General features: G+C 45.7%; 1 protein-coding gene across 2 annotated transcripts in view; it reads right to left on the minus strand.

Moving 5' to 3' along the window:
- The window catches only part of FAM135B (family with sequence similarity 135 member B), a 277,653-nt gene that overhangs the window by 172,482 nt on the left and 88,530 nt on the right, over positions 1–16,641 (minus strand). For both annotated transcript variants that reach the window (XM_038555598.1, XM_038555597.1), the window contains exon 2: positions 9,691–9,786. In XM_038555598.1, coding sequence (XP_038411526.1) covers positions 9,691–9,767 — 77 coding nt within the window. In that variant the 5' untranslated portion in view covers positions 9,768–9,786. The remainder of the gene's footprint in view (positions 1–9,690; positions 9,787–16,641) is intronic.

Consider the following 16,641-nt stretch of genomic DNA (forward strand, 5'->3'; position numbering starts at 1 on the left):
TTTTTTTAAACCAAGAAGGCTTTATCTCTTCCTGGGAGATTAGTTGTGGTGACTATTAAATCAGCTGCTCACTTCTGCCCCCTCGTCCCCATTTTCATACTCCAAGGGTATGTCTCTTGTTCTCCCCTTTCCTATCTTGATACTGGGATCTTTTTTATACAGGAAAAACAAAACAAAACAAAAATAAATAAATCAGCTGCTCAAAACATAGAAGGGACACCCGATTCAGACTCCAGCCAGATCAGGGGTCCGTTTCAGGCCATCCTGACTAGTACTGCAAGGTCTGGACCTCAGTTTAACAAGGAGCTTTACAAACATTCCCTCACTGCCTTCTAATCTGATCCTGCAAAGCCAGTGAAGAAATAGAGCCCAGAGGTTAGCAGCTTGCCCACGGGTACTTGCCTAATAACAGAAAAATCGGGATCGGAATCAAGATCTGTGTCTACGCTCCTCCCATTCCACTACTTTCATGACCAGACACCTTTTGCTCCCCTGAGAGGCCTTCACAAGAACAGCTTTGAGTTCAAAACTAGAGAGAGCCACACTGCCCGGGGGCTTTTGCCTCACCTCTGATTCCCACAGGAGGGAGAGAGGCCCTGTGCACGGCTCCGAGCTCAGCAGAGGCATGTTCATGGCTACAGGCAAGGCTCAGCCCCCTGGAAGGGTCTCTTCTTCACAGACCTGCTGAGCATGTCCTCAGCCAGGGGTTAAGAGGATAAAAGGCTTAAAGCAGCAAGCTCACGGAAGTCACAGATTCAAAGGTTAAAGAACTAAAAATGGGACAGGGTGTTGACAGGGATGTGGATATGCTAGAAAAATAATCTAGCATGTCCAATTACATAAATACCTGAGTACATCCTAGGAATTATCCTAATAATGCCTTTTTATGGGGAGGAGGGAATCAAACGTTTACTAAAACAATTATGGAATTTTATTCTTAATGATTTTTTTTTAATTTTTTTTTAATTTATTTATGATAGTCACAGAGAGAGAGAGAGGCAGAGACATAGGCAGAGGGAGAAGCAGGCTCCATGCACCGGGAGCCCGACGTGGGATTCGATCCCGGGTCTCCAGGATCGCGCCCTGGGCCAAAGGCAGGTGCCAAACCACTGCGCCACCCAGGGATCCCTGGAATTTTATTCTTAAGAGACCCTGGAGCCGACCCACACTCCTCCTTGTGCTAGATGGAACCCTTGATGCTGAGTGATAAAAATCCTGAATCACACTGACTCATACAAAAGTAAAGGGAATCTGTATATTTGCTCACGTGCAAAGTCACGGGCCTAAAATGGTGTATTAGATCCACGGCTTCTGTGCTGTGAAAATCGTACCCAGTGGCCATTCATCAGGGCGCCCGCTCTGTCTTTGCAGCAAAGCCACCACTGTCAAAGCCCTGGAGATGCTCCCCCCGAGGGTTCGCATGGGCCCTGACCTCCCAGATCCATAGTGGCCTCTCCTTTACCAGGCAAAGCTGGACATCCAATGGGGCTCTCAACCATTTATAATCCCTACTCCCTTTCAAAAGTGATGGAATGAATGAAAAGGATCGCAACATATTTTAGTAAGAGAAGTGAAGAAAAGGATTGTTTCTGACAGAACCAGACAAATCAATTAATTGATCTCTGGCAAGCAAAGATAATTGTATTTCTGAGTCTATTACGGCACATCAGGGCTGGTTAACTCATTTCACAGGGAGAGCTGGCTGTCTCTGGCCATTAGGCTGTGATGGGGACGTCGAGGCATAAATACAAGATGGCATTTTCTTTCTGGAATCCCTTGACTTATGACTCCACCGTTTTCACTCCGGTAGAGAAAAGGCAGGTGAGTTTGTTCAAAGGGGATTTCAATCCTAATAGTTCCATGTGTGTCTGACCTTAGACATCAGATCTGATAATACTGATTGTGGGTCCTTTTGTGCAACTATTCTGTGGGTAGGACAGAGTGTCTGTGCAATCACCTAAAACGTCAGGGCAGAGAATCTTCTAAGTGATATTGTAGAGAAGGTGTCAGAAAGGCCAGGTGATGAATCTCAGTATCAGGGAAAACCTTCACTCAGGAACAAAAGTGAGTTTGATGTAGAGCTTTGTGTGAATTAAGATTTAAAATGAAATTTGAATACATTTTCAAGGACAAATGTTGGCTCCCTTTCAGCAAACAATATTGGGAACGAAGGTTCACATTCTCATACATAGGTATAAATGAGATATTAATAAATTGATGACCTATAAATATTTACATAGTGTGTGGGGAGGTTATACTCATATATACTTTATACTTGCTCACATAAGTATTTCTTTATGAGAAAACTGTTGTAAATGAATTAAGATCTTCCTTTCTGCTTTCTGGCTTCCAGAATCCATGCTGGAAAGCTAATGCAAAATCTCCATGGGCTCTTGAGCAGGAGGCATGCATTTGCAAAGGGAGGCGAAGTCCAGTCTCCTGCTGAGGAAGGAGATGCCATAGGTCTGCTAAGAAGGAAGGGACCTGGGTCTGTTCTCTTTGGAAAAAGATGTTTCCAAGCAAAGCTGAGGTTACTCAGCATGTGGACTCTTTCCTTGGTCTTAAGCCAGTCATTCTTCAACTGGGAACTACCTGGGAAACTTTACAAGTGCTGGTGCTGGTGTGTGGGGTCTCATCCTAGACATTGTTTGTTTAATTAGCCTGGAGGGTGGATCTTTCCATTCTGCAGATGATTGTAGCACACAGCCTAGGTTGATACTGTCATAGAAACATCCTGTGCTGTTCACTCAGACTCAGCTGGAGAACATGTGAAGACACGGTTTCCTGAGCCTCTTGACCAGCAATTCAGATGTGGTAGGTCTGAGACAGGGCCAAGAGTCTGCATCTCTAACAAGAGTGTAATGGTGACCCTGCTGCCCTCGGGCCATAAACAGTACAATAGGAATTAGGAACTGTTTTCACATTATTGATATCATTTAACAAAGATCCATGTGACCCCATCTGAGTTGCAGAAGTTCTGAAAGAAGCAGCAAGTTCAACCAGGGCACATACAAGCTGTTACGGGTCTCCCAGGAGTTGCCAGGCTCTGTGCCAGACTGATCACCAGCCATATAAAGTCAGGTAAGATGGAGTCCTTATCCTTAAGGAGCCTAATGCCACGTGACAAGAAGACAAAGCCAGGCGGGACATCACCACCATTCCCTTCTGCAGCCTGGCTCTGTCCCCCTCCACTGCCATCTCTGAAAATCTGTGGCCCTGGCATCCCTATCCTCACTGGTCTAACAAGAGACCGGGCAGGATAAGCCCTGTGATTTACACTCCCTCCCTTCTTACTCCGCACTTCACTGCGGCCTTCTGGGTGAGCTCTGACATCACTGACCCATTCTATGGTCTCCTCCTTCCAGGTCCTTTGCATGGCTGACTCCCACCCACCTTTTGAGTGACAGCTCTGTGTGATCGCCTCCCTGAATGCCTTCTCTGACTCTGCCCACACAGTGGCTTCTCCCTGCTGTTTCTCTTGATAGCATCCACAATCTGTCTTTGTCACAGAACTTATCCCACAGTGTGGTCATTTCCTATGTGTGTATCTGTCTCCCTCGTTAGTTGGTAAACATTCTGTGGGCAGAGTCTCTCATCTTCACGTTTCCAGAGCCTATTACAATAGTGTTTGTAGTAATGACTGTGTGAGTGGATGGAAGACTAAAACACGAGGGGCAGGCTTTTAAAAATGAATGGGAATGAAGGATGCTTGGGTGGCTCAGCGGTTGAGCATCTGCCTTCTGCTCAGGTTGTGATCCTGGGGTCCTGGAATCAAGTCCCACATCGGGCCCCCCCCCCCTCGAGGAGACTGCCTCTCCCTCTGCCTGTGTCTCTGCCTTTCTCTCTCTCTCTCTCTCTCTCTCTCTGTCTCTCATGAATAAATAAATACAATCTTAAAAAAAATATGGGAATGAAACAACAGATGTTGGTGAGGATGCGGAGAAAGTGGAACCCTCTTACATTGTTGATGGGAATGAAAACTGGTGCAGCCACTCTGGAAAACAGTATGGAGATTCCTCAAGAAGTTAAAAGCAGAGATACTCTACAGTCCAGCAATTGCACTACTGGATACTTAGGTACTTACTCAAAGGATACAAACATATCCTTTGAACCACAAACATAGTGGTTCGAGGGGCACCTGCACCCCAATGTTCATAGCAGCAATATCCACAATAGCCAAACTATGGAAAGAGCCCAGGTGTCCATTGACAGATGAAGGATAAAGAAGATGTGGTCTATATACACAATTACTCAGTCATCACAAAAATGAAATCTTAACTATTTGCAACAACGTGGATGGAACTAGAGGTATTATGCTAAGCAAAATAAGTCAAACTTATTTTTATTAAGACAATTATCATAACATTCCACTTATATGTAGAATTCAAGAAACAAGACAGAGGATCACATGATAAGGGAGAGAAAAAGAAAATAAGAGGAAATCAGAGAGGGAGACAAACCATGAAAGACTCTTAACTCTAGGGAACAAACTGAGGGGAGACGGGGTAACTGGGTGATGGGCATGAAGGAAGGCATGTGATGGGATGAGCACTGGGTGTTGTATGCAACTGCTACCTCTGAAGCTAATAATATGCTGAATGTTAATTAACTGAATTTAAAATTTAAAAATAAAAATAATAAAAGTATGGGAATGAGGGATTCATACAAACTGGGCCGAGTACAGTAGGTAAACATCAATAAACAAAGAGTCTGGACAGGAGATTATATTTAATCTAGAACTTAATAGGGTAGAGTTTTCAAAGTAGATATCACAAAGGGGGAGGGATCAGGAATGATCTGAGCACAGGCAAAGTACAGAAGTTTAAGGTCAAACCATTCATGTTGTGAACACTAAGCCGAGTGAGAGCACGAGCGAGTGGGAGGGTTGTAAACAGGAAAGCAAGGTGGTCACATCATTAGTAATAGAAACGACAATTGAGATAGCGTCTACTAGATACCAGGCACCATGCTAGCTGCTCCACCTATACCAATTAATGCAATTGATACCATAAGACTTCTGATTACCCCCTGAGACTGTGTCATCACCGTTTTACAAGTGACCAAATGGTGGCCCAGAGTGTTTTAAAGGGACATGTTCACGCTCTCAGAGCCTGCAAGTGGCAGAGACTGGCTTCACATTCAGGTCTGACCCCCAAGCCAGGCTCCACAGCACCTCGCCACCCCTGCTCTTTCGTCAGGATGAGTCTTGCTGCCCAACACCAGTTGTCAATTCACAATGCTCGTTGACTGGTTTCAGGAGATGCTTTTCCTTTGAGAATCTGCTTCAGTCAATATAGACGTGGGATAAATGCAAGTTGACTGTTTGCACAAGGCAAACATCACCAAAAGGCAATATGCATTCTGGGATTAAAAAAAAAATACCATCCATAAGCATAAATGTCCTAGAAGTAAGCCATCCCAGATCAGGGCAGAAGCTTGTGCAAGGGGTGCCTGGGTGGCTCAGGGGATCAACTCCCACATCAGGATCCCCACAGGGAGCCTGCCTCTCTCTCTGCCTGTGTCTCTGCCTCACTTTCTGTGCGTTTCATGAATAAATAAATTAAAAATCTTTTTAAAAATCTTGTGCAATATTCTCAGTTCTGCATCCACATGGTTCCAACGCAGCATCTCCCAGTGAATCAAGAGGGAGTATCTACTACTGGCCAGAATGGGGAGTGATGATCTGGGATGTCAGGACATGTCTCATTAACTGGAGAAATTGCTAGAACCTGGATGCTCACAGTCGAATTCAGTCTGAGGAAGGACATCTTCCTTGCTTTGCAACCCCTGGCTCTAATTTTTACTCCCAAGGACCTTTGGAGCACATCCTGACACCCCACAATGGGCCAGCCTCCCCCAGTGCTGTCTTCCTTTTCTTCAATGACATGGGGAATCCTCCATTTTCTTTCACGTGGGGCACATACCTCGCCTGCTAGGCTTGGATTGCAGTCATCACTTTTCCATGGAGTGTTTGCTGGGTAAAGTAACTATATCTCACTCTGAGCATGGCTCCTGTGGGACTCATAGAGGGAAAATCCTTGGCGCTCGAGCAGCATAGACCATGCCTGGCAGGTGCCCCTCCAGCAGCTGCAGAATCCTGGCTTGCACGGCACCTAGCCTGTCTCTGCAGCCTGATCCCAGCAGACTGGGGACTTTCAACCTCAAGGGCTCACTGCTGATAGGGCTTTACAGATCTTAGAACACACTCCATGTCCCTAAGTGTTCTAACTGCCTTCATCCAAATGATGCCCCAGCCTGTTCATGGCCATGGCTGCTACAAAGCCCACTGTAAGCATGTGGGATCATAAGATTATGCCCTCATCACATCACCTCATCCATACCAACATCATGAAGTGCTGACATGAAGATCTAGAAGAAATTTGTGAGAGTCCTTGTTCCACTAGACCTCTGGTTACCAACTATCAATGATTTCATACCTACAGTAAAAACATCATTGAGCAACTCCAATATATGTATATCTATTGATAAACACATACATGTACAACTGCATATTCCTATGCAATATGCATTGTTAAGAATAGAAAAAGATGTTTTAAAAGATAAGGGATGTAATATTCCATGTTTTAAAAATTAATTACTTTTTATATTAAAGGAACACATAACCTTTTTTTTGCTCTTACTAAAAATATGCATACAGTGATTCAATGTTCTGGTTTTAATTTAGTCTAATTAAATATTAGACTTTGGCGGTGAGCATGGCTACACAAGAAGACTCCCCAAAACACACAGACCTAGAGGGTCTTAGGCTTGCTGAGTGAGTCATGGTTTCCACGCTCGTCTTGTAAACTCCCTAAGCAACTGCACAGGGCCCTCTCTGAGTTCTGGATGTGTCCCTTGAAAGATCCTGCTAATGGTGACGATTTCATACAAGACTTAGTCAATACTTGAAGGCTTAGAATGTAATTAGGGTAAGGTGTATTATGAATAATTATGCTTACAAATCCATATATCAGATAGTTCTTTAAGTAAGTTCGAATTTCTCAGCCTACTTATTTTTGAATCTGATCTGCTCATCATCCCACCTCAGTGTGTGTGTGTGAACAGGCTTGTCCAGAAGCTCAGTGTGGTTCTGTCATTTCCACCTGTTTGCTATACTTTCGTTAGTAATATTACTTTCAATTCATGAGTGCTCTAAAGTATTTTTTAAAGATTTTTAAAATTTATTTATTCATGAGAGACATGGAGAGAGAGAGAGAGGTAGAGAGACACAGGCAAAGGGAGAAGCAGGCTCCTTGAGGGGAGCCTGATGCAGGACTCGATCCCAGGTCCCTGGGATCATGACCTGAGCCAAAGGCAGATGCTCAACTGCTGAACCACCAGATGTCCCTACAGTATTTGTTTTTAAGCCACTAGCTATTTTATGAGGGCTAGTATAGTTAAAGATAGAACACAAATTACATATGTGCATAACTGCCCAGTCACAAGCCATCATATTTTGTAACTTGAGAGCAATGTCACCAACTCATCTGTGCAGTGGAACGCCCTCTTTTTATCTGATACCAGAGTGACTGAGTGGAACTCACAACTGTGTGCCATATGGACACAAAAGGCTTCCAGGGTCAGTCTGGATTCTAATTATTAACAGGGCTTGATCTCTCTCTCTCTGATTTTTGATGAAAACAGTTGTAAGCAGAAATCTTAATATTTTCTCCCCACATCTTGATAGATGTTTTGTGCAGCCCTGGGGAGAAGGCAGCCCAGTCTGGAGACCAGGCCTATATAATAGAAAAAGGGCAACTCAGTCTCAGATTCTTATTCTATGTAACAGCTGCAGACCGTTTCACCCCCTCATCCCAAGTTACCTGTCGACAAAATAAAGATACCATCACTCACTCTATAGTTGGTGATGAGGACTTAGGAAATAATCAGTACAAGTGTCTAACACTATGATAGACACATGATCTTATCAAACCTGAAGACCAGAATGGAGCGAGGTACTAAAGGGGCTCCAGGAAGCTCCAGGTACCAAGCCAGGACTCAGAAGGCTCTGGCCCCGAGCCCAGACTCTCTTCACTATGCCACACAACTTCTGATTAAGTGAGGGGGGGGGGGGCAAACCAAAGGTGATGAGCTGCTAGAGGATGCACAGAGCTTTGCTTCCTCAAAATTCAGCTCCAGAACCCCAGCTACAACCTCTCATGTGCCCCTGTCCCTGGAATACAGCTGGTCAGAATCATCTCCTTTTCCCCTCACCACCTGATTTGGGTCACCTACCAAAATGACCCAACCTCTGAATTTCACCTCATGTAACAAGGGGCCATAATATACAAGAGGCACTTGAAGCATTAACTTCAGAACTCTCCTTCTGAAACTGGAGACTAGCCCCAGTAGCAGACTCTAAAAGTTTGCATGGATCCTTCCATTTCCATCATAAGATTGTCTCTACTTCTCCACCCTGAGTCTAGATGCTTTTGCACTTGGCTTTGGCCAGCAGAAGACCAACGAAATCACCCTGCATGAGTCTGAGGCTAGCTACCAGGACATCGTGTGTATTTCCATTCCTGCTTGTAGGGCTTGTCTGCCATATAAACAAGTCCAGGCTCACTTGCTGCCTCCCAGCCGAGGGCCCAGACCTGGAAACAAGCGCGGATGAGAGCAGCCAGGCCTGCTCCTGCTCAGCAGAACCGCCCATCTGGAGCCTGCTTCAAACTGCCTGCCCTCAGAATCATGAGCTAAATGGAAAGCTGTTGTTTTAAGCCACTAAGGTTTAGGGCGGTTTGTTATGCAACAAAAACAAATCGATAGATGGAACCATTGACCCTGAGTGACCCTAAGTCTACCATGAAGACCTACTGAAATCATGGGTGTAAAATATCAAATTCAGAGCATATCCTCAAACACTGCAAGCATCTCTATTTTAATTCTGCATTTAAAGAGGGCATCATAAATTTTCAGTTCCTGAGAGATCAAGGCACAGGTTTTAAGATCTGCAGTTTTGGGGAGATGGCTCCTACAAATATTGATCATACAGATACCTTTTTCTCAGAGATACATAAGCAAGATTCATTTCTAATAAATTCCTTTCCCTTTAAAACTGACTGGCTGACATATATAATGGGAAGAGCAACACAGAAGAGAGAGGGAGGCTGGAAGTGCAGGAGGAAGGGCACAAGTTAGCATTCTCAAGTCTGTGGGTATATGGGTGATTTTCAACTGTACTAAACAAGTGGGCAGGAAAAATAATGAAAATCCTTTTCTCATTAATCCAAAATGCCCTATAACCTGACTTTTCCACTTCTACTTTCTACCAGAAGAAATACACACACACACAGACACACACACACACACACTCACACAAAGGACCCTTGAACAATGATGGGGTTCAAGGCACCCACCCACACCCATATAGACGAAAATCATGTAGGACTTTTGATTCTCCAAAAACTCAACTACTAATTGCCTACTGTTGACCAGAAGCCTTACTGATAACACAGTCAAATACACATATTTTGTATGTTGTAGGTATCAGACACTGTATTCTTACACTAAAGTAAGCTAGAGGAAAGCAAATGTTATTAAGAAAATCATAAGGCACAGAAATGACATCCACAGCACCACACCATATTTAAAAATCATGTACAAGTGGACCTGCCCTATTCAAACCCATGTTGTTCAAGGGTCAACTGCATATGCAGACACACACAAATAGATGCAGTGATGCATACTTACCCTCTCTGAAAGAGATCCACATTATAAAATTTATGTAGCTCTACAGAAAACTCAACCGTTCCTTGTACTTCAGACATGATCTTTTTGGTTCATTACCTGAAAAAACAAGAGAGAAAGCAACAGGTTGAGATCTACATAAGCCAAACAGAGAGCCAGGGCTTCCAAGAGGGGAACCCAACGTACCCGACCAATGGGACCATGGGGGGTCTACTGGATGTCAGCACTCAGAGGTTCCTTTAATAGGAAAAGACAGAGAGACAGGAAGATACACCTAATGTCACTCAGCTCAGTCCTGGAAGGACCAGACTTGGACCTGAGTATCCTCATCCTAAAGCGGGGCTAGTCTACCGCCCTTCCTCACCTGTCAGTGCCAGGTAGGCAAAACCGCCCAACTGTGAGCACATGCTCCATGGCCAAGAACCCCTGCTCTTCCACCTTCTACCTGGGGGACTTTGAGCGAGTCACTTAACTTCTCCTCTATAACCTGAGCCCTGATAATAGCACAAAACTGATAGGTGACAGACAGATTAAATGAGTCTACCACACAGAGCACTTTGCACAGTTCCTGACACGCATAATGATTAATAACAGTAATTGAAAATGACTTTATCACAGTTAGTATAAATACCATCTCTAAAGTGCGAAGGTGCCTGGGGTGGCAGGGCCAGATGTGCTTTCTACCAAGCACTGGAAGCAGAGGGAGTGGGTGCCGTTGCCAAGCAGATGTTGAACCTAACTTGACAGGATGCTAATTTTCCAAGCTAGGAGATCTTAGCGCCAATAACAAGAGGGCTGGCTGGGGAAGATTGGAGAGAGCAAAATTAAAAGAGTCCAAGGATGAGAAATGTCTGGCTGGCTCAGCGGTTGGGTGCCTGCCTTTGGCTCAGGTCGTGATCCCAGGATCTGGGATTGAGTCCCACATTGGGCTCCTGCAAGGAGTCTGCTTCTCCCTCTGCCTACATCTCTGCTTCTCTCTCTCTCTCAATCTCTCTCTCTCTCTCTGTGTGTGTGTGTGTGTGTCATGAATAAATAAATAAATCTTAAAAAAAGAGAGAGAGATAGAGAAATGAACCAAGAGGAAGAAAGACTCGAGGCAGGCTGAATTTTCTGAGGATATAAAATCATCCAGACATCAATGATGTGGAGAAAGGGAAAGAAACTGACTTTTATGCAGCAGCTACTATATCCTTGGTGCTGTGTAAAGTATTTTCTGTAAGTTACCTGATTTTCTCCAAGAAGAATTCAGTGATAAAAGTTACTGCCCCACAATACAGATAGGGAAAAGGATCAGAGAGGCTCTCATCAGGACCCATTTTCCTCATCTAGAATGTTCTTGTGGTGTCTGCACTTTCTCCAAGCCTCAGTTTGCTACCATGTGTAATGGGGTGATACAAGCTACCTAGGAGGAGTCCCCACGGGACAGGAGGTAATTACTTGCCATGAGCAGGTTCTTGGGGAACCAGCAGGTTCTCACTGGGAGGCAGCTGGCATGATCTTGGGGAAGGGGAGAATGCGAGAGAGAGGAGGGAAGCTAAGAGGAGATCCAGTCTCTCTTGGCTGCCACCTGGGTCTCCTCTCAAAGTCTCTCTTCCATTTGCTTCCCTGACGTCTCAATGACCAGACCAGCATCACTGGGGTTCAGAGCCCGACCTCACTGTAGCCAGTGCAGTCATGCCAAGCCAGAATAAGGGAACAAGAGCTGAGCAGGGCCTTAACTCTGCGTCTCAGCTCTGGCAAGGGTACCAGGCAGGGAAACGTTTCTGAAGACGCAGAATTCCACTTACCAAATTAAAATGCAACAGATCCTAGAACGTAGCCTCTATAAATCCTGCAAGACGGTATTTCAAGCTGACGCGCCCAGGGATGCCTGGCGCACAAAATGTGCTGCAAACCTCTCTCCCTCATGGCAGAGGCCTCAAGGTGCGTAGCTGGGCCAGTCAAGGTCAGAAACCCACTGCTCAGTTTCAGTGTCAAGGTACTCCCAGCAAGAGCTGGACAGAGGACCAGCAAATAAAACCACTCTGCCCTTGACTTCATTATCACTTTCAATACCGGGACAGCTGCCTCTCCCCCTCTTCCCCGACTCGTGCTCAGCCTCCATCCTGACGATACTGCAGAGCCAGCAAAGCCACCTGACTCCTGCTTGTGGCTGCCAGTGTCAATCATTCCTGACCCTCCCTGGTCCCTGACTGGGTGAGGATGTTGCAGAGTAAGGAACAGAGAGGGGGCAAGGACAGCACATGTGCACACTCCAGCCTGCTGCACACCAAACACTGCCCGGGGTGGGAGGGGCTCCAAACTTATTTCACGTGTTCCGTGAAACATCTCTGCAGCGGGTGGTACTGGCCCCCGCTCGCCATACAGAAGAACAGCACTGACCCTGCAGCCTGCAGATGCTAATTTTCTACTTTTGACCCTTCGGCAGTGGAATGGCTTGGAAATTAATATCAAGAAGAAAAAATACTTTGTGCATGGAGAACACCATGCAAAATACTGTTTTCTCCTGGGAAAAAGCACCCCTCCCATCCTACCACTCAGGACGAATAAACTAAAGCCCTGAACTTGTTAATGCAAACACGGCTTATTGGTGGAAAGTTGACTGTTCCTTTTGAAGATCAAGTGATTCGTTATCAGCAAATTCCCAGTTAGTCAATGAGGAAGATGAGCTCACATTCAAAATACCAGTTCTACAGCATGGAGGTTCCCCCCCCCAAAATTAAAAACAAATACCATATGATCCAATAATTCCACTGCTGGGTATTTACCCAAAGAAAATGAAAACACTAATTTGAGGAGATACATGCACCCCTCTGTTTAATGCAGCATTATTTATAGCAGCCAAGAAATGGAAGCAACTCAAATGTGTCCACTGCTAGATGGATGGATGGATAAGGAAGACGTGGTATATGTCTGCACTGGAATATTACTCAGCCATAATGAGGAATGAATGAAATCTTGCCAAATATCTGCAGCCACATGGATGGAGCTAGCAGATATTACCCTAAGTGAATGGAGTCAAACAGAGGAAGACAAATAACAGATGGTTTCACTTATATGTGGGGAATCTAAAGAACAAATGAATAAAAAAAAAACAGAAATGTCTCACAAATACAGAACAGAAACTGGCAGTTGTCAAAGGAAAGGGCTCAGCAGACAGGTGAAATAGGTAAAGGGGATGAAGATGTACAAACTTCCAGTTAAAAAATAAATAAGTCACAGGGATGAAAAGCACAGCATAGGGAATACAGCCGATAACACTGTCATGAGGTGTGGTGACAGACGGCGGCCACGCTTATCGTGGTGAGCACTGAGTAATGTATAGGATTGTTGAGACATGCTGTTGCACACCTGAAACTAGTGTGATGTCTTATGTCAACTACATGGCCATAACAATTACACAGAATAAAATAAAATGTTTTATAACTCAATATTGGGACATCTGGGTGGCTCAGTTGGTTGAATGTCTGACTCTTGGTTTCAGCTCAGGTCATGATGTCAGGGTCCCAGAATGGAGCTCCACATTGGGCTCTGTGCTCAGCACAAAGTCTGCTTCAGATTCTCTCCCTCACTCTTACTCTCTCTCAAATGAGCACAATCTTTTTTAAAAAATCCTCCATATTGATTTTGCTGGTGATTGTACTTAGTCCAATTTGCAGATATTGCAGGAATCTGCAGAAATCCAAAACCAATGGCTTGGATCCCAACTGTCTCTTTTCCTCTTTCTATGTGAGTAGAGAGAGTGTGTCCAGGAGTGGCCTACACATGTGGCCCTCAGGTCATCAGCTTCAGCATCACTTAGTCTGAAAGCAAAGTCTTGGGTCTCACCCCAGACACACTGAACCAGAAACTGTGGGGATGAGGCTCAGGAATCGGTGTCCACACCTTCCAGGGAATTCTGATGCCAACACCTCTTCGAGAACCACTGGTACAGAGACTGGAGGTTGGAATCAGGCCTGAGATCACTAGCTCCCAGGGGGGCTACATGATCTTGTGCCCGCTGCTTTGCTGGATTTCTCTGATCCATGGTGTCCTCATTATGCATCCATGAGTAAAGGAGAGCCTGCCCCATAAGGTGGTTTTCACGATCAACAGAGATAGGAAGTGCCCAATATGGGGTTAGAGCCTACTCACAAGATACATGCATTTTTAAAAATATAGGCCAGATTTTGTTGTTAAAATTTCACATTGGGCAGGAAGATGCCAGCTCTGCAGGACAAAGTGCCACACAACTGTGTTCATAAATATACAAATGGCTCAAAGAGTGGTCATCTCCATTGCCCAAGCAGTGGGGTTCATTGGCTCCTCAAAATACAGAATGTGTGGACTAGTAGTGTGTGTGTTATGTATCTAATGCTACATAACAAATGACCCAAATGGTCCATGTGCACACAGCAGACATGACACACGCTCAAAACACTCCACATTCATGTTACGCTCATAACACCCAGTGCACCCTCAGACACAAGCACAAACACCTATTATACACACATAATACCTACACGCCAACACATAATAGCCATCAGACACATGGGATCCCTGTGGCATGTACCCAGCACGCATCCAACATGCAATACACCTGACCCACGATCCACACACAGACACCATATCCACCCCCCTCTCACACACACACACCACAGATGACCCTGCACTAGCTTCCTACCACCAGTGCCACCTCCAAGGCTAGAGACGGCAATCATTCAGCCACATCTGATGAGATGCTCAACTCCCAACATGCATTTCCTGAAAGCCTGTGCATGTCCAGATGCTACACCTAGTGAGCTTAAAGGTTGACCTTGTCCTTACAATGCTTAGGACTGGGACAAAGCAATCAGGTTCCAGTCACAAGGAGAATGATGAGGACAGAGAGTCCTGGATGCTTCCCCGGGTGGAAGGCACACGGGGAAGGCAGATTTTTGAGTGACAAGGTCATGCCAGGCCCAGGCTTATCTATGCAAACCTGCCTCTGCTTAAAAGGGATGCATCCACCTTGATGTTTACAGCAACATTATCTACAATAGCCCAACTATGGAAACAGCTCAGATGTCCATCGGTAGATGAACGGATAAAGAAGATGAGTAGTGTCTATCTATAATGGAATAGTACTCTGCCATCAAAAAAGAATGAAATCCGGGGACACCTGGGTGGCTCAGTGGTTGAGCGTCTGCCTTCGGGAGCCTGCTTCTCCCTCTGCCTATGTCTCTGCCTCTCTCTCTGTGTCTCTCATGAATAAATAAATAAAATCTTTAAAAAATAATAATGAAATCCTGCCATTTGCAATGACACGGACAGAACTAGGAGGGCACGATGCTAAGTGAAATAAGTCAGAGGAAGACAAGTGCCGTATGGTTTCACTCATATGTGGAATTTAAGAAACAAGCAAAGAGGAAAGAGAGAGAGACAAGCCAAGACACAACTCTAGAGCACACACTGGTGGTTACCAGAGAGGAGGGGGATGAAGGAGGGCGTGATGAGCACTGAGTGTTATATGGAAGTGCTGAATCACTGTTGTGCACCTGAAACTAATATTACACTGTATGTTCACGAACTTGGATTTAAATAAAACCTCTAAAAACAAAAAGCAAGGAGAGCTCCCCACCTCCGTGGGTCCTCACAGCCTCAGGTCACCTGGGGTAGGCACACCTGCCCTGCTATTTCTCCCCACACTGAGCGAGGCTTCACCCCCACCGCCAGGCAGCAACACCTGTGTGGGGGCAGCTTGCACCTGGCAAGCACGATTTAGGGACGGGCACCTAGAGAGAAAAGTGAGGGTGAATGAAAGACCCTGGATACAGGGGGCAGAGGCCATGTGACACATGCTGCAGGGCGGCCTTGCTTGTGGGTGGGGGAGAGAACAGCGTCTGTCTCCAGGGCTCACGTACACGCACACACATATGCTCTGGACCAGCCGGCTGGGTCCCACTCACACTGGGTGACCTAGGACCTGCTCCTGCCCATCCTGGGCCTCATCATCCTCCTCTGAAAAATGGGAGTCATCACAATACTTTCTTCATGGGATTGTTAAGTGAAAAACGTTAATACACAGAAGGCGTCCGCGTCCGGATCCCGGCACGAAGTCTGGCTATTGTCAATTTTATTCCAGGAGGCAGCTCTTCTAGTGCCAGCTCTGATGGGAAAACCATGCAAGTAGCCACATCCTGCGCCAGAGACCAGAGAAACGCACCTGCTGCCCACCCGGAGACCTAAGGAGGCCAAGGCAGCAGCTTTGGGAAGAAGAACTGGATGCTTCTGTTTCAGAAATGAAGCTCCTCTTCTTCCAGAACTTCATAAAGTGGTCTGGATATAGCAATTGTCGTGCAGAAAGCAGTAATTCTAAGCGGCATCTGGAGCAGGGCCTTCAGGGCGGTGTGTCTGTGCATCTGTGTGCGCGCGCGTGTGTGTGTGTGTGTGTGTACGATCATCAGGTCTGGGGATAAACAAGCCAGGAGCCAGCTATCTGCTCGACAATTTACTGCAAGTGACAAAACTCTGCAAGCCTCAGTTGCCTCCTCTGCAAATCTGAGATAAATCTTTACCCCCGGGGGTAACACAGAAGGCTGACAACAGATGTTAGTCCCAACCCTCCAGTGACACATAAAGCTTAAGTCACCAAGAATAACTGTTAATGCATTCACAGTTAATTGTGGGAATGCTTCACTTTGAATTTGCTTTTTCCTTCATCACCCGATTTCATTGAGCTTTTTCTTTCTGTGTGTTTGCTTGTCTCCAGTTGGAAGCCACTAGGATCCAGAATGGTATATTCAACGGCACGTAAAACTCACGATGTGGGTGGGAAAGAATGCTTGTTCTCTCTTCCAGAACTGGGGCCTGCGGCTCTCTGCCCTGGGAACAGAGCCAGGAGATAGAGGACGCTCCGCTCCTTACACCCGAGGCAGGAGGGGTGGCACCCAAGCGGCCACCACCTACCCCGTTGTCTGGTGTCAACCGGGCATC

This window comes from Canis lupus, chromosome 13 (assembly GCF_011100685.1).
Source record: "Canis lupus familiaris isolate Mischka breed German Shepherd chromosome 13, alternate assembly UU_Cfam_GSD_1.0, whole genome shotgun sequence".
Classification (NCBI taxonomy): Eukaryota; Metazoa; Chordata; class Mammalia; order Carnivora; family Canidae; genus Canis; species Canis lupus.